Source organism: Acomys minous (genome assembly GCF_964271855.1).
Source record: "Acomys minous genome assembly, chromosome: 18".
NCBI classification, from domain to species: Eukaryota; Metazoa; Chordata; class Mammalia; order Rodentia; family Muridae; genus Acomys; species Acomys minous.
The window spans coordinates 40990354-41018074 of record NC_140501.1 but is presented as its reverse complement, the minus strand read 5'-3'; the positions used below and the strand labels follow the sequence as shown (position 1 = coordinate 41018074).

The window sequence follows — 27721 nt, the reverse complement described above, 5'->3', positions numbered from 1 at the left end:
ACAGAAGGAGGCTTTTAAAGCCTGTTGTAAGGAAACCGGGGGAAGATGGCAACGACTTAAAATAGGTAGAATTCCATAACCTCCCTTATATTTTCTCAATTCGAAAAAAAAAATATTTGAAGCAGCATTGAGGGAAAGCTCACAGTGCATGCATCATAACACACTGGGCTAGCGGCCAAGAGCTGAACTGTGCTAAAGGTCTTTGGCATCTCCCCAGCTCGGGACGGGAGGTGGGGATAACCACGCCTGGGGCGGTGCTCTGGGCCCGGGTGGCCGATTCTACCGGTCGGCGCTCGACCTGCCCTGCGTCCCGGGGCCGGGCCCACACCGCGGAGCCCGGCGCGCCGGGGGAAGGAGTTTCCGGCGGACCCGCCTCCCAGTCTCTTCCTGTCCCGCTTGCCGCACCGCCTCCTGCCGTGTCCCGGGACGGCGCTCGGCCCCCGCAGCCCCTGGAGGTCTCCCGCCGTGGCACCTGCACCATGCAGTCCCGCCTCCTCCTCCTCGGAGCCCCGGGCGGCCTCGGCGACGTGGCCTCGCGGCGTGTGCGGCTGCTCCTGCGGCAGGTGGTGCGGGGCAGGCTGGGCGGGGACCGGCAGCGGCTGGAGGTCAGGCTGATGCACGCCCGGGGAACCGACTCAGGTAACTGGGCCCACCGGCTTCGCTGCTGCCGCTTCCCCCTCGCTGCTGTGTGACGCGGGGCAAAGCGCTGGCGCCCCCTGGGCTCCACTCTGAAATCTGAAGGGTCTGGATTAAGGTCTCTGATGTCTAGGAACACTGCTTTCTTCTCCCTCCCACTAGAGGTTTACTACAAGAATTCCAACTTAGACTAGAGGACACCTAGGTTTATGCAGCAGCCTTTAGGGGCTGTTAAAAACCCGCGCTTGACCTTGATCTTTGACTCCCAGGGCTCGGTAGCCGGTTTTGTATCATGTGCCAGCTTAGGGCTTGTGTTGGCATAGACACGTGTTCATTCTTGCTGGGGAATCTGTGTCCATGGACCTTCCGAAGTTTACTAGAAGACTCAGTTTCAAGCATTCTTAGAACTGAAAGTCATACATTTAGTTAAAACCCTAGACTATAGTTGGAGTAAATGAGTCCGAGAGAGAACGAACGAACTTGCCTTTTCCTCAGTTCTTTTAGAAGATTTATTTATTTTCTATTCTGTTACTCACTTTTCCTCTGTGTGTCAGAACACAAAAACAACGTAAAACAAGTAAAGATTTCTTTTGGCTCACAGTTTCAGATGTTTCAGTGTATGCTTGCTGTCTCCTTTCCAATGGCTTGTGTTGAGGCAGAAAACCATGGGCTTAGCAGCCGCTCCTCAGGGAGGCAGAGAGAAGCATCAGGGACAAGACCTACTTTTCAGTGACAGGTTCTACTTTGTCTGACTAGGCCCACCTCCTGGTGTGTGTCATCTCCAAATAATGTCATCTCACCAATTTTGAATCCATCAACCCACTAGCTATGGACCCAAGCGTGAGGTTTTGGCGTTACAATATATGTGTGTGTGTGTGTGTGTGTGTGTGTGTGTGTGTGTATATATATACACACATACATACAAATGAAACACTTTTCTCTCATAGAAGGCAGATGTCAAGGGCAGAATGTGACATAATCTGGGAGTTTTAGAGTTGAGCAGGTTTGGATGGCATCCATTTTTGTACTCTAGCTATCAGGGCCAAGAGTAAACAGATAGAACATTTACTTGAAAGTTTTTTTTTTAAATGAAATTATTCTCCATAATGAATACTATGCCACATGCTGGTTTAGAAACTCATATGAGTATGGAATCGGAAACTCTGTTTTATAGGTAGTAGAGGGTAGCTTTAAATGCCCTTGGTTTTCTGTTACGTCCAACAAAGTATAGGTTTGGTCTCACAGGTGAGGCATGGATGCGTTATGCACAGTGTACTGACTTCTTAGACTAGGTGGGTGACTCTGGCAGGCCAGGCCATAAGTGTACTGTGCTAACCTGACCTGCCTTGCTATAACAAAGACTGTAACACAGAAGCTGCGAGAACTGTGGGTTAATAAAGTTGTGAGCTCACCAGAGATCTGGGCACAGGAAAGAGCCCTCATGACAAAATAAAAGGCCAACTCCTGGCTAGCCAGACTCCTAAGGTCAAGGCTTTCAAGGTTAGACTGGCACATTTGCAGTCAGAGGTCATAGCAGACATGTAACGGCACAGAAAGCAGCAGGCTCTGATGGGTTAGTGTTGATGCTGAGAAGAGTCAGCTGTGCTCCAACATGTGGCCAGACTGTGTTCTCTGCTTGTAGATTGTAGGTGTTTCCTAGCAGTGTGACAGAAGAACAGCAAAGAACATGAAAAACAGATGCAAGTCATGTGCTTTTCTTCTCTTGCACTGTATGCCTGCTGGCCTTGCCTGTGCGTTTCTTCGGTGCCTGTCAACACTGTGTACAAGCCTTCGGTGGCTTACTAGGTTAAAGTTCATGAAGGGTGTTTTTGTGAGAGGTTGCAATTGCTTTGCTGGCTTTCAAGATACTACCTTTACTCAGCGTGATAAGAAAGGGGGGTGGGGGGGGAGTCATTTATGTAAAAAAGTAAAGAGGCTGGGCAAAGTGGCTTACACCTTTAATCCCAGTACTTTTTGTTCCAGACTAGCCAAGGAAACACAGTGAAATGGTTGTCTGAAAAAATAAACAACAACAACAAAACAAAACCAAAAACTGTAGGCTCAATTTTCTTAACAATTATACTTTATTATGAACTTATTAAATGAGCATACCTCCCTTACAGCCCTACTAGCCTAAACAAGAGGGAAAGGAGATGAAGGAAAACAGGAATGAACGAAACCTTCTGGGTATCAGTTCCTAGGAACGATTCTCCTGGCGTAGTCAGCAGGATTTCAGCAGACCAGCAATCCCACCAAACTTGGCTGCTGGAACCTGGAGCAACCGGAACCAGGAGCCTCAGGCGGAGCCTCTTGAAGAGCAGGGATGAATAGCCAGAAACCAAGTTCCAACCTCTCTCACATCTAAGTGGTAAACATCCTGCTCTCTTCCCCATCCCACACTTGGGATCAAAACAAAAACAGGTTTATCTCCCCTACAAAAAACAGGTTGAAAGTGGCACCCCTGAGGCAAAGGAAGGAGGTTCTCAGTGAGTTTAAGGTCAGCCTGGTCTATGTAACAGTTCCTGCATAGCCAGCTTTATGTAGAGAGAGCGTATCTCAAAAAAGCCCAAACCAAATTAAACCAGCCCAAACCAAACCAAACAAACCCACAACCTCTCCAACCTCCTGCTTTTTACTGGAATCTATACCTTGTAAATCATCTCTTTGCTATAGTTAGTAGTAGTGATATCTCAAGGTTTTAGAAACAGGAAGGAGCTTATTACCTCACCGAGTAGTCACACAGGTCACTATGACATCATCACAGTGGGAGCCCATAGCCTGGTTCAGTTAGACTGGACCTTACAAAGCCATGATCTTGGAAATCACTCTAAATCCATGGCCTTTCCTGTTTTCCTTTACCACCATTTACTGTTATGTAGATTTCACTCCCTTTTCCTTATGATGGTTGTGTGTGAAATAGATCTGTTTATAGAAACACTAAAATGTTCCCGAATGAGCCATTTCTCATTTAGAAAATTGAAAACTACAGACAAATCCTATAAAACAGTCCTCTCATCACATTAGTAATCATCTACCTTTTGGTATTGATTCTGTCAGATTATATATTCTAACTGTATAAGTAATTATTCGTGCAAATATATATTTGTACAAATTGTATCATTTTTTAAAATTTATCATTCATGATCAGGAACATTAACATAATATTGTCCTATATGATCACTTACATTAGATATTAATTTTAGCATGTACTCTTATTTTACAGTTTCTCATTTTTGAACATATAAAATGTCCATTTTAAATATTTTTATATAAAAATAGTAAAAAAAACCGCTCATGCTTATACATGTTTGTGACTTAAAGATTGTGTCCTTGGGCTATATAGAAGTAGTCATGTGACTTTGGGGAGGAAAAAAATCAGAACACTGGTTTCAACTGAGAACAACTATTATGGTTTAGTTTTTCTCTGATCTGCCAGGTATTGAACCTTGTAGAGTTCATTGGCTCTGTTGACCTTTAACAGTATTTTTGACTCTGAGGATCTTCTGGCTTCATTTTATATTAAAGAATTTAACAATAAGATCCCAGAACAGTTGTAACCTTCTAAGTCATTAGAAAGATTCATAGCAGGAACACACAGTCTTTTAAGATGGATATTGTGGATGCACTTTTTTGTTTGTTTGTTTTAATCTGCTCTAGGTTTTGTATACTTCTTAAACAATGGTGCGGGGCGGGGATATAGCTCAGCGATAGAGTGCTTGCCTAGCACGTGCAAGGTCCTGTGTTCAATTTTTAGTAAAAAAACAACAAAAAGTAAAAATGGCGTCTCTAAACTACTGTTTTTGTTAGTTAGTTAGTTTGTTTTTTCGAGACAGGGTTTTGTCCTGGACTCATTTTGTAGACCAAGCTGGCCTCGAACTCAGAGATCTGCCTGCCTCTGCTTCCCGAGTGCTGGGATTAAAGGCACGCGCCACCACCCTTCAGCTAAACTACTGGGTTTTGACCTGATGTGATTCCCCTTGCCCTGAACCAAGAGGGATGCTATTGGCATCAGTGAGTCCAGGCTTTTCGTGCTGACAGTCCACGACACAGGATAACTTCCCCAAACAAAGAAGCTATGCATTCTAAAATGTCAGTAATATCCCTGTTGAGAGCCCTGAAGTGAGCCAGCTTGTCTGTGCTGCTGCTAAAATAAAAATTGGAAACAATTTGAGTTTAATAGAATTGACAGCTCAAAGCTGAAGATACTTACAGAGACCTGCTGGAAAATGTGGGCAAGCACTCACAGACTACAGAAGTAAGATGTGGAAACAGCTTGATTTTGCTCAGCATTTGTTTTATTTGAGCCTGTTCTGATCAGCAAGCAGCTGGTGATTGAGTGTAACTAAGCTACTGGGCCTGACTCAGAGTCACTTGTTACAAACATCAAGTGGCGTGGGCTTTCATCAGTGTAGGACTCAAAGTACAAAGGTATCCTCAGTCCAAGTTGACCTTAGCATTACAATTGTGTCCTGAGGAAGGTTCACAGAAATGAACGCCAAGTGTGGTAAAAGTTCGTGTGCTCATTAATACAGTCTATGGTCTGTAGACTGTACTGAGTGCATATTTGAGAAGAGCTGCCACAGAATTACCTGAAATGTTGTATATACAGCAGTTTTGAAACTGGTGAAGATCTTGAAATATTTGGGCAGAATATCCAACTTTTTTCCAGGGGTTAGCAAGCAAAGTATAAGATGTAGTAACACTTTGCTTACTTGTTTAATCAGGGTCTCTTTATATAGTCGTGGCTGTACTGGAGCTCCCTCTATAGACCAGGCAGAGAAGCTCCTGCCTCTGCGTGAGTGCTGTGTAGCAGTATATTAAGGAAGCACCCCCCCCCCCCAATGTAACAGTTAAAAAGTAATTATCAAAGCCAGGCGTAGTGGCTCAGGCCTTTAATCGCAGCACTTGGGAGGCAGAGGCTGATGGATAACTGAATTCCAGACCAGCCTTGTCTACCTAGTGAGTTCCAGGACTGCCAGGGTTATGCAGAGAGTCTGAGTGTCAAATACTAACAAACAACAGCAACAACAACAAAAAGGAAATTATCAGTTTAAAATAAAACTGATAGCTATTCACTGTAAAATTTTGTATCGATTAAACATTGTAAAAGAGAATAAAAGGTAGCCGGGCGCTGTGGTGCATGCCTGTAACCTCAGCATCGGGAGGCAGAGGCAGGCTGTTTGAGGCCAGCTTGGTCTACAAAGTGAGTCCAGGACAGCTAAGGCTACACACACACACACACACACACACACACACACACACACACACACACGGGGGGGGGGGGAGGGGGAAGGGAGAGAGAGAGAGAGAAAAGAAAGAACATAAAAGGTTTCTGGAATTGGCTGATATTAATGACCCAGAGCCACAGAGGACAGAATTGGTCAAATTCTAGAGACAAAAAAAAAAAAAGTGACAGATCAAAATTTCCCATTAATATTTTATTGTAAAGGAAAAAAAGTTCCCTATATAAAGATCAAGGGAGTCTTGCTTTAATGGATTTTGCTCTGAGATTAACTTATTGATGAGTATTTGTGAGTGACTGTATTTTTTATTAGTATTTTTTTCAGAATGTCCTCAGGGGGTTTCTCTGTGTAGCCCTGGCTGTCCTGGAACTCGATCTGTAGACCAGGCTGGCCTCGAACTCAGAAACCCACCTGCCTCGTCCCCCAGAGTGCTGGGATTAGTGGCATGCACGAGCACAGCCCCGTCCTGAGCCATCCCTTGTCTGTAAGATGGCATGGCTATGCTTTTTGGGCCTGCCTTTGCCTTACTAGAGTGAGTGTCAGTCAGCAGCCACGTGGTTTTAAGTATACTCTCAAAAGCGTGTTAGCTGGTCGGTTTCAAGAGGGGCTCTATTTCTTCTGGCTAGACTGGATACTGGTGTTCAAATGCTGTCTTTATTTATTTGTTTGTTTTTAGACAAAGTCTCACTATGTAGTCTTGGTTGACCTGGAACTCCTAGGGATCTGCCTGCCTCTGCTTTCCAGATGCTGGGATCAAAAGTGTACACCACTATGACAGACCTGCACTGCCCTTGTATTTCAGTGTTAAAGAAACTGCCACCGTGAACCAAATTTCCAAGCTGTTTATGGCAAGACTTCAGTCATCTGCTCATCTTTGAAGTAGTCACTGTGGGCTGAGGGTGGGGTGTAGGGTAAAGGTCAGGATTAGGGTGTCTGTTGAAGACAGGGATTCTTTTATTTTTGTTCATACACACACACACACACACACACACACGAGTATATAAGATTTATTTATTTATTATGTGCCTGCATGCCAGAAGAGGCCACCAGATCTCATTATAAATAGTTGTGAGCCACTATGTGGTTGCTGAAAATTGAACTCAGGACCTTTGAAAGAACAGCCAGTGCTCTTAACCTTTGAGCCATCTCTCCAGCCTGGAGACAGGGATTCTGATGTCAAAGACTGGATAAAGAATGATGGACATTTAAACACAGTAGGTGTCCACTGAAATAAGTAATCGACAAAAGGGTTTGTGTAAGATTAATTACTTTTTATTATCTAAACATGTTTTTCTTATAAACCTTTGAGAAATCCCTTTAAGACATATTCTAGAAGTAAAGGTAAAACTTTCTGCTTTAAATATTTTCTAAATTTAATTTTATTTGGAAAGTTTTAGCATTTGGATTCTTTTTAACTAAAAATTTCAAGCATATTTCTTTCACGTCCGAATGAGCCATATAATATATGACTATAGATATATGTGGTGATTTTGTACAATACATGGATTGAGCTTATATGTGTTTTATTTGCATTATTTATTATATATGCAATTAAATACTCAGCAACATTGTATTTGTACTTTTAAAATGGGCTCATCTGGTTACTCTAATTATTCTAGAAGTTGTCACTGAGTACCCTATATTTTAACCCCCACCCCTATTTTTTTTTTATTTTATTTTATTTATTTATTTATTTATTTATTTAGATCGGTCTCATGTAGTCAAGGCTAGCTTTAAGCTTTCTAAATTGTCAAAGGATGTCTTTGAACTTTTGATCCTTCTGCCTCTTTTCTGCTGTTAGAGATTAGAAGGTTGCGAGCACGCCTACCCTGTGTCTATTCTTGTCAGGGTCTTGTGTAGCCATGGCTGGCCTGGAACTCAGTGTGAAGACCAGGCTGCCTCAGACTCACTTAGAACCAGTTGCCTCTGACTGTAGGGATAAAAGGTGTTAATCACCACACCTGGCTTTCCTTTTAATTACTTGATTATTTCATGTAAAGACAATGTTGCCTTGAGTAGTCTAAAACTTGTGGCACCCCTCTGGGATCACACGCATGTGTAACTGCGTTTGACTTTAAAATTCTTAACTTAGAATTAACAAAAAAGCTTGTCCTCAAGAGAAGCTTGCATTGGTTTCTTCTGCATAAATTATGTTACCCATTGATTTTCACATTTCCTCTTAAACCATTCATTTAAATAAATCTGTTATAAATGGCTTGACTTATGAACATGTCTGTAAATAGTATGTGTTCAAAAAATGCAGAAAAATACTATTCAGGGCTTAAAAACAGTATCTCAGAAGACAGTAGTTAATTTAAAATTAATCATTTGTTCACTTGTCAAACATTTGCTGAATATCTAGAGTTTGAAATATTGTATTTGGCACAGGATATAGTGATGATTAAAACATCCACCCTCTAACATGAAAAACACACTTGAAAACTAAACTGTCTTCAAGTCTTCAAGTAGTTTTCTTGTCTGCAAATATGTGTGGTTTGTACATTTATTTTTAGGTTGCTCCCTAGAAGTTTTCCTGATTGGTACTAGCAGTAGCAAAGGCTGTTGTTTGTAGTATACTGTGAACACTGACACTTAAGGTGACTTCTGCTTCTATTCTTTTGATCAGGTCTCTTAGTGGACATGGATTACCCCAGAGGTTTGTCTGCCACCATGTTTTGAAAGACTAGAGGCTCTTGGCCATCAGATGTTTCTTACTCCCTCATCTCCTTGAGTTTGTATCTCTGCTTTACTTGTACTTTATGATTATCTGAATATGCCTCTTCTCTTAGAAGTTTTATTTTCATAATACTTTTCTGCAACAAAGAAAAATTTGAATGTTTCTTTATAACCTTTCTGTTATTATTATTATTATTATTTTTTCGAGATAGAAGGTTCCTCTGTGTAGCCTTGGCTGTCCTAGACTCGCTTTGTAGACCAGGCTGGCCTCAAACTCATAGCAATCTGCCTGCCTCTGCCTCCTGAGTGCTGGGATTAAAGGCATGTGCCACCATGCCTGGCTGTAAATAAAACTTTTAAAAACTATTGAGAAATAAGATATGGGACATTTGTGAACTGGTTTACTAAAACTAGTAAAGCCAAAAGTAAGGGAGTCTTGTGGTTCTATTTGTGACTCGATTTTTTGTTATTTTGCTTTTTAAATATAGGCCATGTATTCATTACATTGATAACATTTCATAATAAATGATTTGATTTTTTTTTGTTTTATTTCTTTTTTTGGTTTTTGAGACAGGGTTTCTCTTGTAGTCCTGGCTGTCCTGGACTCACTTTGCAGACTAGGCTGGCCGTGGAGTCACAGAGATCAGCCTGTCTCTGTCTCCCGAGTGGTGGGATTACGGGCGTGCACCACCACGCCCAGCTCCTTTGACTTTTTTTTTAATTGGTAAAAAGAATACAATATTAAGGTAAGAGTCTCATGAATTAAGGGCTATGGTGGAGGCATGGTGTTGTATTACGTGTGTAGTAAACTATATTGATTGTGTTTGAGGAATAATTAGATAAAAATCTCTTATAAGCTTTGGAAATAAATTAGTTAATTTTTAAAGCTTGATGCCCATACTTTTAATGTACTTAGTGAAGCAGAAAACTAATTGGTTCAGTGGCTGGAGTTCAACCTTGTCATAACAAAAGCACGTAGAGTTCTATACTGTGGGGAATAGCTAATGGGGTTGAGGAGCTCATGATGTTATTCAAGAGTCAGTTTTTGCCTAGCTAGTTGAAAGGTACACATTTGTTCTGAAACACTTAAGCCCCTTCTGATATTCAGCCAGAGTATTATGAAAATGTTTATAGTACTGTACCAGGAACTATTTGTTGGTTAAATGGATGAGCATCCATTATCAATTATATGAAATATTTAAGTTGTTCAGTAGTACTTTTAAACATGTAGCTATTATTATTTTGTGTGTGAGTGTGAACATGTGCACAGAGGTCAGGCCAGCTTTCAGGAATTGATTCTCTCTCCTTCCACCCCAAGCTATCTTGCTGGTCCTCAACAGTGGTTTTTTAAAAAGCAGTAACATCTTTCCAAGATAAGTGGGGGCTGTCTTTGACATGGACTCTGCTGCCTGCTTTTTGATCACTTCCCCCTGGCGGGACTCCCTCACCAGGCCATAGGGGAGGAGGATGACTCAGTCCTGATGTGAGTTGATGAGCTGGGATGGGTGGGTAGGGGGCTCCCCTTTTCTGAGGAATGGGGGAAGGGCATGGGGGAGGGAGGGGACTACGACCAGGTTGTAAAGTGAATAAACAAATTAAGGGGGTGGGGGAAAGAATTGAGACAAGCTGAACATTTAGCTTATCTTCAAGTGTGTAAAAAAAGCTGTTTGAAGTTCTCTGTGCTTTGCTGTCTGACATTGCCCATCTTGGCTTATTGATAGTATTCACTTCTCCACGCTGTAATATACTTTATTTGACACAAGCCAGCGCGGACCAAAATAGCTCAAAAGCAAAGCTTTGCTTTTAGTACAAACATTAATATCTTGAGTCAGTCTTACTTACATGGACTTGAATGATGTTACAGTGTTCAAAGGATGCTGGTTTTTGACCATACACATATATGTTCCTTTAGCTGGTGCCTTGACACAATGTACTGGGGAAAAATAAGTCAGAGAAGGGGCTGTTTGGGACACTTGGAAGTGGAAGTCTGAAGATGGGTTCTGAAAGACTGCTGTGTTCTGTGCCTTGGAAAGTGCTCATGTAGCTCCCTCCCAGGAGCACTGTCAAATAGGGAAGCCAGTAAGTACTTACTATTAGTGTTCAGTGTGATTAACTTATGTGTATGGGTGTTTTGTCTGCATATATGCATGCGTACCACTTGTGTGCCCAGTGCCCATGGAGGTCAGAAGAGGGAATTGAAGACCACTGAATTGGGGTTTAAGACAATTGTCAGCTACCAAATGGGTGCCGGAAACAGAACGTGGGCCTCCAGTGCCGAGCCCCTCCAGTGCCGAGCCCCTCCAGTGCCGAGCCCCTCCAGTGCCGAGCCCCTCCAGTGCCGAGCCCCTCCAGTGCCGAGCCCCTCCAGTGCCGAGCGCCTCCAGTGCCGAGCTGTCAGCCTCCACGATGAGTAATTATGATGCAGCATGAGACGTGTTTGCAGAAAGGAATGGGATGATCTGTTCTGGAGGGAAGAGATTGTGTCATAGAAGTTGGGGAAGATTCAGGGGAGAAGATGGAGCTGTGTGAGGAGCAGTCGAGTGAAAGGTGGACTGCGTGAGAGGTATGAAAGGTCAGGGTTCAGGGCAGTCATTGAAGCAGGAGTGTGAGGGTAGAGCTGGCTGGAGGTGGTTGGCAGGCAGAGAGGAGAGTTGCGTTTTTCCTCAGGTTGAGGTAAAGCTGTCTCTAGACTGTGGGGAAGTGTGCGATAGCCCACCGTCAGCTGTGCAACTCAGGAGAGCGATGAGCCAAATAGACATTTAGGAATTGTGCAAAGGGCAGCGCTATTGGTTAGATGGCTCCCAGGTCTAGCACTATAGCCAAAGATGGACAAGCTCATGATTTTTTAAGGCAGAAATGATTAAATCCCATGTCATGCCTTCTCCTCTTTGCTTGCAGGAGACATGCTTAATTGACCATTGCCCTACTTCTCAACGAACACAGTTTCCATTGTGGTTTCATTCTTTGTGTTTTTAAAAAGCCTCTAGCTTGATGGTTAAATGTCTGGGATCTTGCATTTACTTTTTTTGACGTTGATTTCTAGTTTAGTACCATTATGGTCAAGAAGCATACTTCAGAGTTTTACTCTTTTGAAACCTCCTGAGGCCTGCTTTATGCCCAGCCTATAACATATTTTGGCTAATGTTACAGATGCATTAAAATATGAATTATGCTGTTATTTGCATTTAGGTTAAGTAGTATGAGTGGGTTGGGAGTGTCTCTGTCCTCAGCTCTACCCTTGTTTATGCCAAAGGACCAGGAAGCACTTTCCTAGGTTCTGTAGCAGTTTCCCCCTGCTTCTTAACTTATGGAGATGAGCATATTAAATTATACAGATATATTTAGGGTTTATCTTATTTCTACTCTCAGTACTGTTGATACTATTGTTTTTTCAATAGTTAATTCCCAGCTCCCTCTTTGCTAGGCCACTCCCAAAGGTTTTCTCTGTTCTCCCACAAATGGATACAACTGTTAAAAGGGTGCCTAAATTAGGTAACTGATCTGCTTGCTCTCTCTGAGCCCCTAGGGCCCAGCGATGGTCATGACTTTGTATTATTGTTAGTTTCAGAGGACTGCATTCTCCTTGTTTTTCTTGAATTCTTCTCTCATGTTTATGTGGTTCCCTAGCATACAACAAAATGCAGTACATTGACATTTTACTGAGTGTGAGGCCCAAGTCAGGCAGGCTCAAGAAATAAGAGTGGAGAAGTATTTCTTAAGAACTGCACGGAGTTCTTCCCAAAGCAGTGCCCTCCTTGAGCAAAAGCAAGGAAACATGGAGAGTTTCTTCTGGCAGTCGATATATAATCACATAGGAAAGTATTTTGTAGGCACAGTCCTGAGCATGCTCACTTTATAGTTCAGGAAGAGAAGGTGGCTACACTTTTTGGACATGCTTATCTTAAGGCCATGAAAACACATACATGTTTGAAAAGTGAAAATGGAGGACTGGAAGATTTTCAGGCGTATTCTGTTCATATTATAGCAATGGTGGTCAAGAGGCCTCTGGGGATGCTCACCTTGCATTCCTAAAATGGCAGGCAGGTGTGGTGGCACAATCCTATAATCCCCAGCACTGGAGAAATAGAGCATAATAGCACAAGCAACAAGAGCTATGTTACAAGTTCAAGACCAGCCTGAGCTTCAGTGCAAGTTCAAGGCCAGACTGAGTACCCTTCTGTCCTAGAGAGCTGGGAGTAGAATGTGACGGCAGACAAACGCCCCTGAGCATGCTCAGCTTTCTCCAGATAGTGTTACCTGGACAAAAGGAAAGGACAATTTGAAGAATGCTAATACAGGATTTTACTCAGAATGGTGCGTGTGACTAATGATTATGTTCTTTCAGGTTCTCATTTTGAATATACCAGTTATCCATTTGCTCCTTGCCAGCCTCTGACAAATGGCTCTGCCTAGGGAAAGGGTTTCATTACTAATGAAACTGTCCTACTAGGACAGTTTAGTGCAGAGGCCTGAAAATATCAGCATGTTCACTGTGCTGGTAGCTTTATGCCAACTCGTCACAAGCCAGAGTCATTTGGGAAGAGGGAGCCTCAGTTAGAAAAATGTCCCCCCCCCCCGCCCCGAGTGCCTGTGGGCAAGCCTGTGGTGCATTTTCTTGGTTGATGATAGGTGTGGGAAGGTGGGTGTGGGTGGTGCCACCTCTGGCCCAGTGGTCCTAGGTACTTAGGTCCTAGGTCCTAGGCTGAGCAACTCACAGGGAGCAAGCCACTAAGCAGCAGTCTTCCATGGCCTGTGCTTCAGCTCCTGCCTTCAGCTTCCTGCGTGGTTTGAGTTCCTGTCCTGATTTTCTCCAATGATGGACTAAGATGTGGAAGTGTAAGCCAAATAAACCCTTTCTTCCCCAGGCTGGTGTTGATTATGGCTTTTTTTTTCTTTTTCTCATAGCAATGGAAACCTTAACAGACATTTAATGTGTAATGAGACCAATGTGGCTGGAGGAGTCAATTAGAAACACCCTTTCTTGGTCATTATAAAGCCCACAGGGCTTTGTCTCTGTCTCTTGTCTCTGATTATATTTGGTTGTTATAGCGGCTATGTAGATTGTAAAGAGCCAAGCCTGAAACAGTAAGTCTGTAGGGTGTATGAAAGAGGGCTGTCTGGGACTATCATGGATTGGGTTGTAAGAGGGAAAAAAATGATTTCAAGTTGCTGTTAGTACAATTGGGGAGTATTCTTGTGGAAAGATCAGATGTTCAGTTCTAAATACTGAGGAAAAACTTCTTTTTATACTTTAGTAAAGGTGACTGGAGATGTAGCTCATTGGTAGAATGCCAACATTTGTAAAGCTTTGGATTCAGTCTTCAGCAGTGCATAAACTAGAGGGAGTGCTGTGTGCCATGGTACCTGCACTCAGGAGGTAGAGGCAGGGGGACTAGAATTTTGGGTGCATAGCCAGATAGAGGCCAGCCTGGGATACTTGAGACCCCATATTGAGCAACAACAAAAACCCAACCCCATGTAGAAACAAACAACTGCCTCATCAACAACACACCTTGATAAAGAGGTTATAGTACATACATTTTAACATTGCATGTGATAACTTTATTATAAATTTTTAAAAAACTTTTTGAGATAGGGTCTCAGTATGTAACACAGGCTACCTTTGACCTCAGTCTTCTGCGGCACCCTCCACAATAGCGGGATTGTGAATACTTCCACCATGGCCAGTGTATGGGGAAGAATGAGGGAGACAGGAAGGAGGTGAATCCCAGGACTTGCTGAGGTAAAGGCCACTGTGTGCTACACTCCAGACCTCCAGTTGTCTGTGGAGATGCTGACTCTGCTGGCTCCACATGGTGCTGTGATGTGCCAAGATCCTCTGTGATAAGAAGGAAGAAGAAGTTGCCTGTAGAGAAGGCCTGGTGGGTCATGGAGTTTATAAGCCTTACGGTTTTGTTTTCAGTGTGTTTACCTTGGCCCCTTTTGGCAGCTAATATTAGGCCTAACAAAGATTTAGCTTTGTGTAGAGCACTTTTCTTCTCTCAACTTATCATGTGTCTTTAATAAATTCTATCATCTATTAAAAAAACCTTTCTCAGAGTCACAGATTTTCTCACTTGAAAGACTTCATTTTAGAGGGTTATTTTGGTATAAAATGTAAAGGATTTAGAAGGTAGTAAGCATTTAACAAGTGTTAGCTGTTGTTGTCATCACCACAGACTGGGGTCTTGGTGTTCAGTGTGCCTCAGCAGCTCTGAGCTGGCCAGCCTGAAGGATGAGCTTTTGAACAGCTACTTTTTTTTGCACGTCTTTTTGACCTTTCTAGACAAAGTTCTAGATTCCAGTTGTGCCACTTGGCCAGTTTTACTGTCAGAGAGAGCAAAGTCAAGGCAAATTGGGTTAGGCCTGCACTGTAGAACAGTCAGATTAACATTGCCTTACAAACTAGAACTCTGTAGAAGTTGTTTAGAACTTTCTTCCCCTTTCACTTGTTTTATCTAGACATTCTCAACATTTATGCTGTTTGGCCTGCCTTCTTTTTATGACCTGGAAAGACTGACTTTTGAGGGTAGGCTGCTAAAGAACCTGACTTTGTAAAAGATTTGGAAGGATGTGACAATGCTTTGGATAATTTCATTAGTTAAATTTTCTCTTTACTGTGATCCAGGTGCCTGACATAGGCAGTCTAAAAGAGGAAAGCTTTATTTCTGCTTATGGTTTCAGAGGGTCAGTCTGTCAAGGTGTGAGAGCTGCCTAGCCCACATTATGGTGGGTGAGGAAGCAGCCAGGGAAAAATACCTCATGGACATACTCAGTAACCTGCTTCACCAGTAAGGGCTCACCTCCTATCATTTCTAGACGCCCCCCAAATAGGACTACTAATTGGGACCAAATGTTCAAATCATGAGCTCATGTGAACTATCACAGGATATTTGATAACACTATGAACCCTGAGGTTGTATCATTTACTGGAAATACCTGTTTCTAGTTGTGGTGTGGCTCAGCCCTAGCCCATGCCATTAAAACAAGAGCTTTCTGTTGAATTAAATAAAATCAACTGTAGGTCAAGAGGAAGAGCCAAGCAACAGGGAGTGAACATAGGAAAAAAAACCATAGAGAATAAAAGAAAGTTAGGAGGATGGATAGAGAGACTCACAGGAAGTAGAAGGGAGGGTACATTCAGTTTGAGGAGTTGAGACCATGTGGAGAGGCAGTGCTTCCTCATTCCTTCTGGCATGTCGGCTGAGGAAGGAGGTCAGCTGGGTTCTTTCTCTGCCTCTCTGAGCTAGCAGGCTTTCATCCCAGCATCTAGCTCCCAAGTCTTGATTGGTAAAATTGAATGTTTGAAGTTTTTGTTAAAAACATCTGGTTCCCCATGAGGGGCTCAAACCCATGACTCTGAGATTAAGAGTCTTATGCTCTACCAGCTGAGCTAGCTGGGCTTTCACCCTAGCAACTGGCTCCCAAGTTCTTTTGGTAAACTTTATTGGTAAAATTGAGATTTTGTTAAAAACAACAGTGAACATTAAAAGAGTTTATAAAATTCAGCCTCTGGTTCCTTACGGCTCATTGCCATCACATAAGTACGATGCATTTAGTTAATATCCAAGAATTAATATCCAAGACACTTCTAGTATTACTCCAAATTCAGAGTCTCCTCTGATACTCAGGGCAAACTCAGCTGTGAGTCTGTTAAATCAGAAAGAATATCATGTGCTTTTGGTATACAATGGAGTATTCTAAAAGGGAGGAGTGGGAAATGACCAGTGGAGGGTCAGACCACAGACAAGATCACGGAAGGCATTTGGTGCATATGGCAGCGCCGTCTAGACGCCAGTGTGCTTGGGCAGCTCAGCCCCGTGGCTTTGCTGTTTATAGCCCACTGACACATGCAGCTCAAGTGGCTTACTGTCTGGGCTGGCTGTACTCACTGCCTGCAGGGTTCCTCAGCAGACTTCCACTTCCCTGCCATCTCCAGTATCCTACAGTCTTTATGACAACATAAGCTCTCAGGGAAACCCTGTGGGAAATCTTACCTTAATGCACATTGCCTAACCTCTCAGGCCTTCCTTAAAAATCTGGGTGGAAGCCTTTGTGATCTCTGTTTCATCATTCAGCATGCTTGCAAAATAAGCACTGCATGGATAATGCCAAGAGCTCCCACCAGCTCAACCAGTAGCCAGGCCCTGTTGAACCACAGCTACACTGGCTTCTAGTGACTGAGACCAGTGGTGGCTGAGCCCAGAAAAGCACTTTCCTAGGTTCTGTTTAAAAAAAAAAATTTTAAATTTCATTTTTATTTTATGTGTATAGGTGTTTTGTTTTTGTTTTTGTTTTTTGTTTTTTTTTTTTTTACATGCATCTCTGTCTACCACGTGCATGCCTAGTGCCCTCGGAGGCCAGAAGGGTGTGTCACATCCCCTGGAACTGGAGTTACAGATGATTGTGAGCAGTCATGTGGGTGCTGGAAATTTAACCCAGGTCCTCCAGAAGACGCCAGGACTCTCACCAGCCCCCTTCTCCCCACCCCCAGGCTGTTTTGTATAAACTGAATGTCCCAGCAGCTCCATCTTCTTTAGGGAGAATCTTTCTAATGAGTTTAGATTTTAACAGAGTGGAACTGAGACAAGTTTCTCTAATTCCTGCAATGCCCCCAAGGCACTTTTGCTATTGGTTTCTTTTTGGTTGTGCCAACTTCTCTAACTACTGTACTCCTGGTTTGGGATGTAGCTGGGTGGTAGAGTGCTAAGAGTTCTGTTCAGTCCCTAGTATGAGTCTCATTCCCCGCCCCCCACATAGCCTAGGGGCTGGAAATAATAGCTGTGTGGTAGAGTTCCTGCCTAGGGTCTGGGTTTCATCCCCAGTAGTGTTGACAGAGGAAAACCAAAACCAGCCCCATTCTCCTTGCCATCTGCCCCCATCTCCACCTCCTGAGATAGGAGACAGGGTTTCTCTTTTCAGCCCTTGCTGTCCTGAAACTCACTTGTAGACCAGGCTGGCCTTGAACTCACCGCAATCTGCCTGTCTCTGCCTCCAGAGCAGTAGAATTAAAGGTGTGTGCCACCACGACCTGGCTTGCTTATCAACTTTTAATGTGTCCCTTTCTTGTCCAGACTGCATAGTTTTGAAATCCTTCCACTCTGCTTTTTCCTTCTTATTTTCAAGAAAAGACTGGCTAAAGCAGATAACAATAACCATGCCACAGCCTGAATGCTATAAAGTTTTGAAATTTCCTCTGTCAAATTAATTAGTCTATTCTTTTGAAATAGCCTCACTCAGGTTCACATATGTGGACAGAATATAGGAAACTCTCTTGCCAGAGCATAGCATGAGAACCTGACCTCTGTTCTTGGTGAAGTCCCCTTTCCCACCTGAAACCTTGTCAGGCAGTCTTTACTGTGTGACTTGGTGCTGGTATTCTGGTCACCTAAGCTCTCATTAGAGTTAACTGAGCCCTGTTTACAGTATTCTGGGACTTCTCTAGCCTGCATCTCCAAACTTCCTGCCCACAAACTAGTTCCAATGACCTAAGAAGGGCATGGTCAGGTTCAGTTAATGACCCCTCTCTTTGTTACCCATTTCCTGGGTCCAAGTTGAGTTTGTTTTCTCACAGTCATGAAGGATGATGGGCATAGACAACAGAAGAAGGACAAGCAAGCAGGATTTTATTGAGAAGGAGACTAATAGTTCCCTGTGGCAAAAGGGTCGCGAAAATGGGCTGCCACATAGTGTTTTGGGGTAGGCATCATTATGGCCAGGAATCAGCAAATTTGGTTTCACACATATGTAAATTAGTTATCTGAGTGGGATTAATTTGGCTGGTTATTTTGAGTGTGTGTGGGCAATTCTGACTGGTTAATGGGCCAGCAGCTCTTGCACAGGCTTGAGGAAAGCCTGCTGGTGGAAGAAGGCCCACCAGGATGTGCCAAGGCAAGGGAAGAACCAAGAAGCAAAATGACCAAAGAGTGGTGCTTGGTTGACATCTCAATGGGTCAGGGCTCTTGCATATAAGCTTGTGAGTTCCCCAATTATATAAGGTTCCTCATAAAACTTCAGTGTTCTTGGAGTTGACAGTGGACTCTACTGGGCACGTGGACTTATAACCCTGTAACCCTGTTCTTTGGGCCTATAACTCTGAGTGCCGATAGAATGGGGCTGCTTTGCTCTCATAATTTTGGTACCAAATTTTCTATATTATTTTCATATTACTGTGACCAAATTACCTGGCTCAGAAAGTTTAGAGGAGAAAACATTGATTTGGCTTACAGTTTCAGAGGGTTCAGTCTGTTATGGTGGGGAAGGCATGACAGGACACTAATGTTCATGCCATGTTGGGCTTGGACCAGAGGAAGAAAGTGGCCAGACATAACCTAAGAACCCACTGCCAGTGACTTGCGCTCCTCACCTAGGTTTCACTTCCTAAAGCCTCGAGAATCTTTTGAAACATTGCCACCAACTAGGGACTGTGTTCATGTCCTGATCCTGTGGGGGACATAGAGTCAAGTCATAAAAGGACCTAGAAATGAAATCTGGTCAGGGATGGTATGGTGGTCCCTCTGACTTCCATGTGTGTACACCCTCCTAACATAAGTGAATAATGTAAAAAAGAAATTTAAAACTTTTAAAATACATTTTTCTGTATTGTTATTGCCAGTATTAATATTGCTATTAAGCTCAAATATAAGTCTGGTTAATATAATTTGCTTTATGTGACAGCCCAGCTCCTGAAATGTGAATTTTCTCAGTATTTGTTTTTCTCTGCTAAACTTACACTGTTGATAGAAATGTTAGACATGTGCCTGGGACATTTGTGTGACATCCTTCCCTGGAGGTTAGAGCATCAGAGTTGCCAGGGTGTACTGTGTGTCACTTGTTTCTTGTAATGACTATGTTTCTTCTTTTCTTTTTTAGGTGATACGGTTAATATTGGAGATGTGTCCTACAAGCTGAAAACTCCCAAGAACCCAGAACTTGTCCCACAGAACTACAGTAAGAAATGTTATTTGTGAATAAACACACTTTAAAATTTCATTGTGGACATTAAAAACAAAACCATAAGAACAGAGTGGCTGGTAGAAGCCCAGGGTGCTGTCACCAGTTTCATGCTGGTCTGTGCTGTCCAGTGTTTGTTGGTGTGGAGTGGTTCATCCTGTGTGAGGCATCCCTCTCCTCACTTGTGGCTTTTAGCAGAAGTGTCCATGTTCACTACCGTGTGTGGCTTGAGTTGGATAGTAGGTACAATAAAATGCACACGATAAAAAGCAAATTTTTATTGGTTAGTTTTGATCATTTTATGGAGCTGTATGGACATCAAGATCACTCTCATTACCTCTGAATTCTTGTGTCTCTGCTTTTCCTGCCCTGGAAACCACTGTTCTCTTCTCTGCCATAAAAAATCAACTGTACTTATTTTTTAGCTTCCTGAAAATAGTATCAGTATGGGGTGTGTGTGTGTGTGTGTGTGTGTGTGTGTGTGTGTGTGTGTGTGTGTGTGTATCTGGGTTCTTTCCATTAAGAAGAGGAATTTGAAGTCCATTTATGTTGCTGAACCTATCCATTGTTTTGTATGATATCTAACCCTTTAAAGCAGTGTTGTTCAGATTTGTGTCACTTATGTAAATAAATGTGTGTGTGTGTGTGTGTGTGTGTGTGTGTGTGTGTGTGTGTGTATACCTTTTGCTCCAATATCCAAAATACCTTTCCTTCCTACCTCTTTTGTGCTGTTACTGTTATATGAAATTACACCCTATCCATTAATTTGGTGATAGTGCAGCCAGTAAAGGGATGGTCGTGCAAGCATGAGATGAGACTGTAGTTTGTTTCTAAGAACTCACATAAAAAAGCTGGTGGCGTGTCACATGCTTGTGGTTTCAGCACTGGGGAGGCAGAGACAGACTGCTTCCTGGGATTGAGAACAAGCCACTCTTACCTAAGTGGGGAGGCTTAGACCAGGTAATAGACTGTGTATATCTGGGATTACAGATCTGTAGTATATCATAAACCAAGGACAAAAATGCTTGAGGCATGATACCCAAGGTTGACATCTGGCTTCCTTCCTTAAGCACATGCGTGTAGGTAGCACCCCTCCCCCCATGCAGTCTCCTTTACTAATTGTCTGTTTCTTTGAATGAATTTGAATTGCTGTCTAGTGAGCTTTTATATTGGCCTGATTTTTCTTGTAGTACAGTTCAGCTATGGATGAATGCTCTGTTTTTGTTATCTAGAAATGTCTTAATTTCTTCTTCATGTTTTGAGGAATAGTTTCACCAGATACAGATTTCTCAGTTGACACGGTCTTTTGAGATTTTGAATGTTATATTGGTGCTTTCAGGCTCCCTGCCCTGGTGTCTGGGGAGGAGTTAGTTACTTATGCCGTCAGTAACCCCCTTCCGCCGTGAGTCACTTGTCACTTTTTCCCTCTTAGAGAGATTCTTCTTGGCTTTGATAGTTTGGTTCCTCTGATCATTTGTCCAGCGGAGGTTTCTGCCGCAGGAGCTTGGTCTCCAGAGTGAATGTGTTGGTGGGGTAATGGAACCTTAAAGAGATGGGGCCTTGGCTCTGACAGTGGTTGATTTTTATTAAAAAGTCCAAGGCTCACCCTTCCCCACTATTTGCCTTCCCCGTATCATTGATTTCTTTCTTTCATACACTCCTATTATGATGTGTGGTAGATATTTGGTTATAACAATGGAACACTGACTTAATACAATGTATATTAAGTACTGATTTCTGAGTTTGTCCTGTTCTCTATAATTCTCATTATTGGTATGTTGATAGACATAACTCCAGTCAGTATCTGAGAGGGTCCCTCCTTCTTATTTCTGTTTTGTAGGCTGGATTATATCAGTTTGTCTGTCTTAGGTTTGTCTTGTTCTGCATCCATTCAGGGTTCTTTATATCAGATGATTTTATTACTTGCTCACATCTTCTTAGCCTGTCTAGTGAGTTTTTTCTTTTAGTTACTGTAGCTTTCAAGTTCATAGTTTCTTTTGGGAGTTTTAAAGTAATTTTTGTCTATTGACATTCTTTGTTTGATGACATACTGATGGCATGCTGTCTTAATTCCTTACATGGTTTCTTTTAATTCTTAGAACTTATTTGTAAAAGCCAATTGCTGGGTGTTCTAGTTGTCTTTCTACTGCTGTGGTAGCCATCATGACCAGGAGCAGCTTGGGGAGGTACGTATTTGCTTACTCTTCCAACTTTGAGGGCACAGTCAGTCTCAGTGAGTCAGGGCAGGCATTCAAGGCAGGAATCTAGAGGCTGGAGCTGACGCAGAAACCACGGTTGAAAGCTGCTCACTAGCTTACTCAGCTTGCTTTCTTTTACCACCTAGGACCACCTGCCCAGAGCACTGCCAACAGCGAGCTGCATCAACCACGAATCAAGACAATTCCCCACAGGCTTGCTTACAGGCCAGCCTAATGGAGGCAGTTCTCTAGGGTCTGGCTCCCAATGACTTTAGTTTGTGTCAAGTTGACAAAAACTAGGCAGCATACATGCCTACGAAGTGTCTGTCTGTCTGTCTGTCTGTCCGTCTGTCTATCTGTCTTGTTTCCCATTGAGAACAACAGTTCCAGCCCCTCAGATAGCTTTCATTAACGTTCTTTCTATGCACACCCAAGCCATACTTTCTCATTTCTTGTTTCTAGTAACTTCTGTTGTTGAAAGTGCACATTTAAAAGTAATGTGGCTATTGTGGAAAACTCTTTTTTGTAGGATTTGTTGCTGCTGCTATTTTTAATGACTTTACTTAGCTATTTCTCTAAATTGTGTGTTCTTCGTCCCCCTCAGTTAGTAAGGTTTCTTTAGTTCAGTGGTCACCTAATGGCCACACAGATTTCTTAAATGCCTTGGTCTTTACCGAGGGGCTTTTGTTGTGAGCATGCCATGTTCAAAACAGGTTGACAGGTTTGCGTCTTTCTAAAAAGTCAGAATTTATTGATTAATGAAAAATTCACAAGCTACAGTCAGTCTCACTGACATTAATTCCCCAAGTGCTACTGAATTCACTGGTCATGGTCATTGGCAATCATGGCTTCTTTTACTTTGGTGTTAATTATATTAATTGTGAGATTACATATTATATTTTATACATTTGGGCGCATGCATGTGGTGTGTGTGTGTGTGTGTGTGTGTGTGTGTGTGTGTGAGAGAGAGAGAGAGAGAGAGAGAGAGAGAGAGAGAGAGAGAGAGAGAGAGAGAGAGAATGGCTAAGAAAGTGTTGAGGAGGCTACAGAGTCCAAATTGCCTGACCTGAAAGCAGAGTCTGAGAGCTCAGATGTAGACAAGGAAAGCGTCTGGAGGGGATCAGATAAGAAGTTCTACAAATTGCAGGCACAAACCTGTTCAGAGAGAGCAGAGTTGTCAATGCAGGAGCAAAACAGGTTTGAATGTCAGTTTCAAGTGGTCTGTGTGCTGTGGGGAGGAGAAACTGTTGGAGCCTGGAGACAGAAGAGGTAGAGAGTCTTTGCTGTGGCAATTCTGCTTGAACCCTGTGGGTGTGGTGGGACTTTTTAGTAACAGGACTGGGAGTTACATTGGTGAGATAATCGCATGTGCTCAGTGTTTTCAGATATTTGCTTGTGTCCACGCATTTCTAATTTAACTTGGTAAGTCCATATTTTGTTTGTCGGACTGTTCGCCATCAGTCTGTGCCATGGTAGAACCAGACAGATGGTGGGTTTGTGCTCACACAAACAAGATGCTGACTCACTCTGCCTCAACATTTGTTCTCAAAATCTAGCCAACTCTTTGTGCTGGGTAGTTTTTGTCAGATCCACACACCCCAGAGTCCCCTGGGAAGAGGCACCCTCAAGTAAGGAACTGCCTCCATCAGACTGGCCTGGGGGCATGATGTGGAGTGGAGCTGACTGATACAGGCGGGTCCAGCTCACAGGGTGTGATGGGCAGGTGGTCCTGTGCTGTATATGAAAGCTGGCTGGGCAAGCCACAGAGAGCAGGCAAGCCAGTATGCAGTCCTCCTTCATGGGCTCTGCTTAATCCCTGCCCTGACTTAGTGCTGGAGAGAGATATCAGAGTGTAGGCTGAAGCACACCCTTTCCTCTCCAGGCTGATTTGCTAATGTTGTCAGTCACAACAGGAAACAAACCAGGACACTGCTGTTTGAAAAGTGGAGTTACCCAAGACAAGGCACAGCGTACAGCTGCTATCTCATAAGGTAAGGGATGGCTTAGATAGTACAGGGTGGCGTCTTCACACCTTCGCTGAGCACTGGGGTGGCTGTGGGCCCACCCTGGCAAGTCCTCACCCTCCTTATAAATGTGTCTTTACTTCTGCTTATGCAGATCCTAAGGGCCCGCCAAAATACTAGGATCTTCCTAGCATTTGGCTGGGTGTAGGCTTGGCCTTCTTAGTTCCTAAGCATATATTGGAACCTTAGGTGAACCTTGGTTTCTTAGTTTTTAACAGTTTTTGATCATCCCCCCTTTAACTCTAATTGGTTTCTCTGCTGCAGGCAGCTGTAATGCTAAGTAATTGTAGCTGATTTTCTTTTTGTGGGGGACACAGTGCTCTTTCTGCACAATGAGCTTGGAGCAGGTTAACTAAGGACAGACTCTGAGGATGAACATTACGGGTGCTGCCAGACCAGCCCCAGGGGTAATTCTCTGCGGATGGGCTTCTGGGGACATTCCAACCTTATGTTGTCCCCTTCAGTGGCTGCTCGGTGCTCGTGTTTGCTGGGATGTGATGCTGGGTGGCTAGGTTACTAGATACCCACACAGTCTGGTGCCTGGGATGAAATCAAAGCAAGTTGAAAACACCACCAAACTTGTTTTCACTGGGGCTGTCCAGTTTTCTTTGGATTAATGCCTGTCACACATTCAAAGTTTTTTTTGTTAATTTTTAGAGTTTTGGAAAAATTTACTTGGACAATTTTTGCCAGTGTTCTCATTTGGTTTTTAAATGGAGAGATGAATTTTTAGAGGTCCTTTCTCTGTTCTTCTAGTAATAGGCTATTACCAGAACTGAACTCTCTCTCTCATGGTTTGTTTGCTTTTCCCTGAGGAGTAATGAGGTACTTGGTATTTTCTTTTACTTACTGACCATTTTCATATCTCCACTTACGAAATGCTTGCTAAAGCCATTTTCTTGTTTGCGGATATTGAGTTATTTGCTTTTTAAAATTAATTTCCATGAAGCTTTCATATATTATGGCTACAGATCCTGTGAAGTGTGTGTGTGTGTGTGTGTGTGTGTGTGTGTGTGTGTGTGTGTGTGTGTGTGTGAGACCTTACTTTTGTCTCAGTTTGCTTAGTCACGTTTTCACCATTATCTTGGTTGGTAGGTGATTTGATTTATTAGGTAGGTATTTGATTTATTATTCATTGTTGTTTATTTTGATTTCTGCTCTTTGTGTTTGCGATGATACTTATGCCTTTTTCTAAGAAATTTATAGTTCTGTTTTATTTCATTTCAGTTTGGAAAGTTGTTTGTCTTTTGTTTTAGTTTTGCTCTGTTGTTCAGGCTTTGAGCTCCTAAGCTCAGGGGACCCTCCTACCTCAGTCTCCTGGCATCTCACAGAGCCTTTCAGAAGACAGCCTTCAGGGCTCTTTAAGTATCTTTAGACTCGATAGTGGTAGTCTGCCCCTTCCTCCCAATATTGTAGCTCTCTACTTACATATTTTATCATTTGTTGTTTTAAAGATTGGGAGTTTAAGACATTTGCTACTATTTATTTATTTATCTATTGTGTGTGTGTGTGTGTGTGTGTGTGTGTGTGTGTATGTGTGTGTGTTACAGTAGGTGTGTGGGTACTCATATGCCACAGAACATCTGTAGAGGTTAGAGAACAATTCGTAGGAGTTGGTTTCTTCTACTGTGTGGGTCCTGGGGTTTGGAATCAGACTGGCTGGTTTGTGTCAAGTGTCTTACTTCTTGAACCCAGAAACAACTTCAAAAATTAATAATTAAAAATAAAAAAAATTAACTTTATGTGTATGGGTATTTTGTCTGTGTGTATATTTGTGCACCACTCATGTGTCTGGTGCCTGCAGACGACAGAATGGTTTTGGAGCCCCAGGGCTTTGCCACAGCTTGTTGCAGCTGCTTGTGAGCCACTGCTGTGCCCAGATTGCGAGAACCCCAAAAAAGGCCACCAGGACTCGATACTGATGCAATATACATGAGGACCTTTAATTTTTTTCAACTTGAGTTGGGCTTTGATGGTCATCTACACAGTGGTATCTAGAAAGAGCCTCGATCTCTGAGCTGAGGGTAAACTTATGGGTTCCCATCCCTCCCAGTGCCCCAGAGCAGGGGAGCTCCAGCCTGGCAAGTGCCTATTGGTTGAGTAACATAAGGAGGTCTACTATCTAAAGGTGACAGGCTACAGAAAAAGGCACCAAGACTGCACATGGCTTAGCTTTCTTGGTTCTCTTTGTTCAGGCAAGTGTCTGGTTTCTTATTAACCCTATCTCTGGTGGGCAGGAAGGAATGTGGCCATAAAACTGGGTCTTTTAAGCAACTCTGTCTCTGGTGGGTGGAAAGGCTGGTTCTTCCCTGCAGCTAGCCAGATTATCCCCTGTAGGCCGATTTCTTAACCTTTGCCCATAACCCTGAAATCCAATTTTAGTTCTTCTCACCACCATGTGGTGCTGGTAATCAATCAAGGGTCCTCTAGAGGAGTATCTGGTGCTCTGAGCCACAGAGCCATGTCTCTAGCCTCCAGAAACAGCTTTGCAATGCTGACGTTTACCCCCTCCATTTCTTGTGCATTTGTAATTTCATTTTTCCAAGCATTACTATTTCTTTATTTTTACTTCAGTTACTCCAGCTCCACAAACCATGGCACACCATAGGTAATTTCTCTTTGTTTTATAGCCACCAGAGTTTGGTATTTCTAGGGAATTGTGTTGCCCTTTGTTATTGTACTCTGGACACTGTTGCATCTCTCTCCTGCTACTCTGCCTCTGGGGCCATTTTGGTGAAGGCCAAGGGAGTCTCAAAGAGACTTACAATCTCTTATTGATAAATAAGCAATTATGACATGCATGTCATCTAGATTTGACTTCAGTTTTGCCACAGCTTGTTTGAAGAATTATAAATGGCTTTAGGCCTTTCAAATAAGCTTCTGTTTAAGGAAGTGCTGCTGTGTACTGTATAAAAACCCAAGGGCCTGGAGAGAGTTAGTGTCATGTTGTCTGTCCCAATGTCTCTGGCATCAGAGGGCTGTTGACTTGCACTAAGGAGAGGTATTGGCTGCTTCTAGAAGGGCACCTCTCACCTCATGCCCAACCTCTGGACCTTAGTGTGCATCCCTGTGTGCTTTCCCTTGGATGTCTGGTGGGAGGGGTCAGTGGGCCACTGCAGTTGTCTCTCTACCTGGAGGCCTTAGTGTATGTATTCTTGCCAGCTCTGGTGTGGCCATTTGTAAATTCTTATAAATCCTGGTTGTTTCTCCTAACGTGGCAGATGATTTCTTTTCCTGTCATTCCACCAGGGATGGAAGTTTAGCTGTGGGTCTCTCCTGTCCTTGAAAGGACTTGTTTTTTTCTTCTCAGAGTTTAGCTCATTTGGGTCTTTTTGTTTCGTTAAGATTTTTATTTGTGTGTGAATGCCATATGAAAATGTGTTTTTGAAGGCCAGAGAGGGCACTGGATCCCATGACTTGAGTTACAGGCAGTTGTGAGCTGCCTTTGTGAATGCTGGGAACTAGGTTGGGCCCTATGGAAGAGCAGCAGTGTTCTCAACCTCTGAGCCTTCTCCCCCTCTCCTTGTATTCTTAGCTGTATGGTGAGTTTCAAGAAACTGATTAAAAAAAAAATAGATAAATTGTTTTGTTCTGGCTGTTAGGCTGATGAAAAATCCCCTTGCATCTTTTCATCCTAGCAGTGGCAGTCAGGATCGTTTATTTTTAATGTTCATTATTCAGTGACTGTGTCTGAGCGCATTATTGTAACAGACAGCTTTTCTTTTCTAGGGGTAAAGCTAGTGACATAAATTCTTCAACAAATTGTTATACATGTCTGCAGAAAAATTAAGAAAATTGACCTGTAATACTTTATAAGCCACAAGTACAATATTAAGTGAAAAAAAAGGTCATTTCTTTTGATTTCTGGGTCTTAATGAATATTATTCATTTTTCATAATAAATTTGAGAACTGAGGAATATCACTGCTTCTTAATAGAAAACAGGAAAACTTACTTAGTTCCAGGTCTCAGGGAAATGCTCTCTGAGGGTG

General features: G+C 42.9%; 1 protein-coding gene across 1 annotated transcript in view; it reads left to right on the top strand.

Moving 5' to 3' along the window:
- Positions 1-306: 306 nt before the first annotated feature.
- VWA8 (von Willebrand factor A domain containing 8) overlaps positions 307-27721 on the top strand; it is a 312204-nt gene continuing 284789 nt past the window's right edge. The window contains exons 1-2 of the mRNA XM_084767930.1: positions 307-639; positions 19428-19505. Coding sequence (XP_084624056.1) covers positions 480-639; positions 19428-19505 — 238 coding nt within the window. The 5' untranslated portion in view covers positions 307-479. The remainder of the gene's footprint in view (positions 640-19427; positions 19506-27721) is intronic.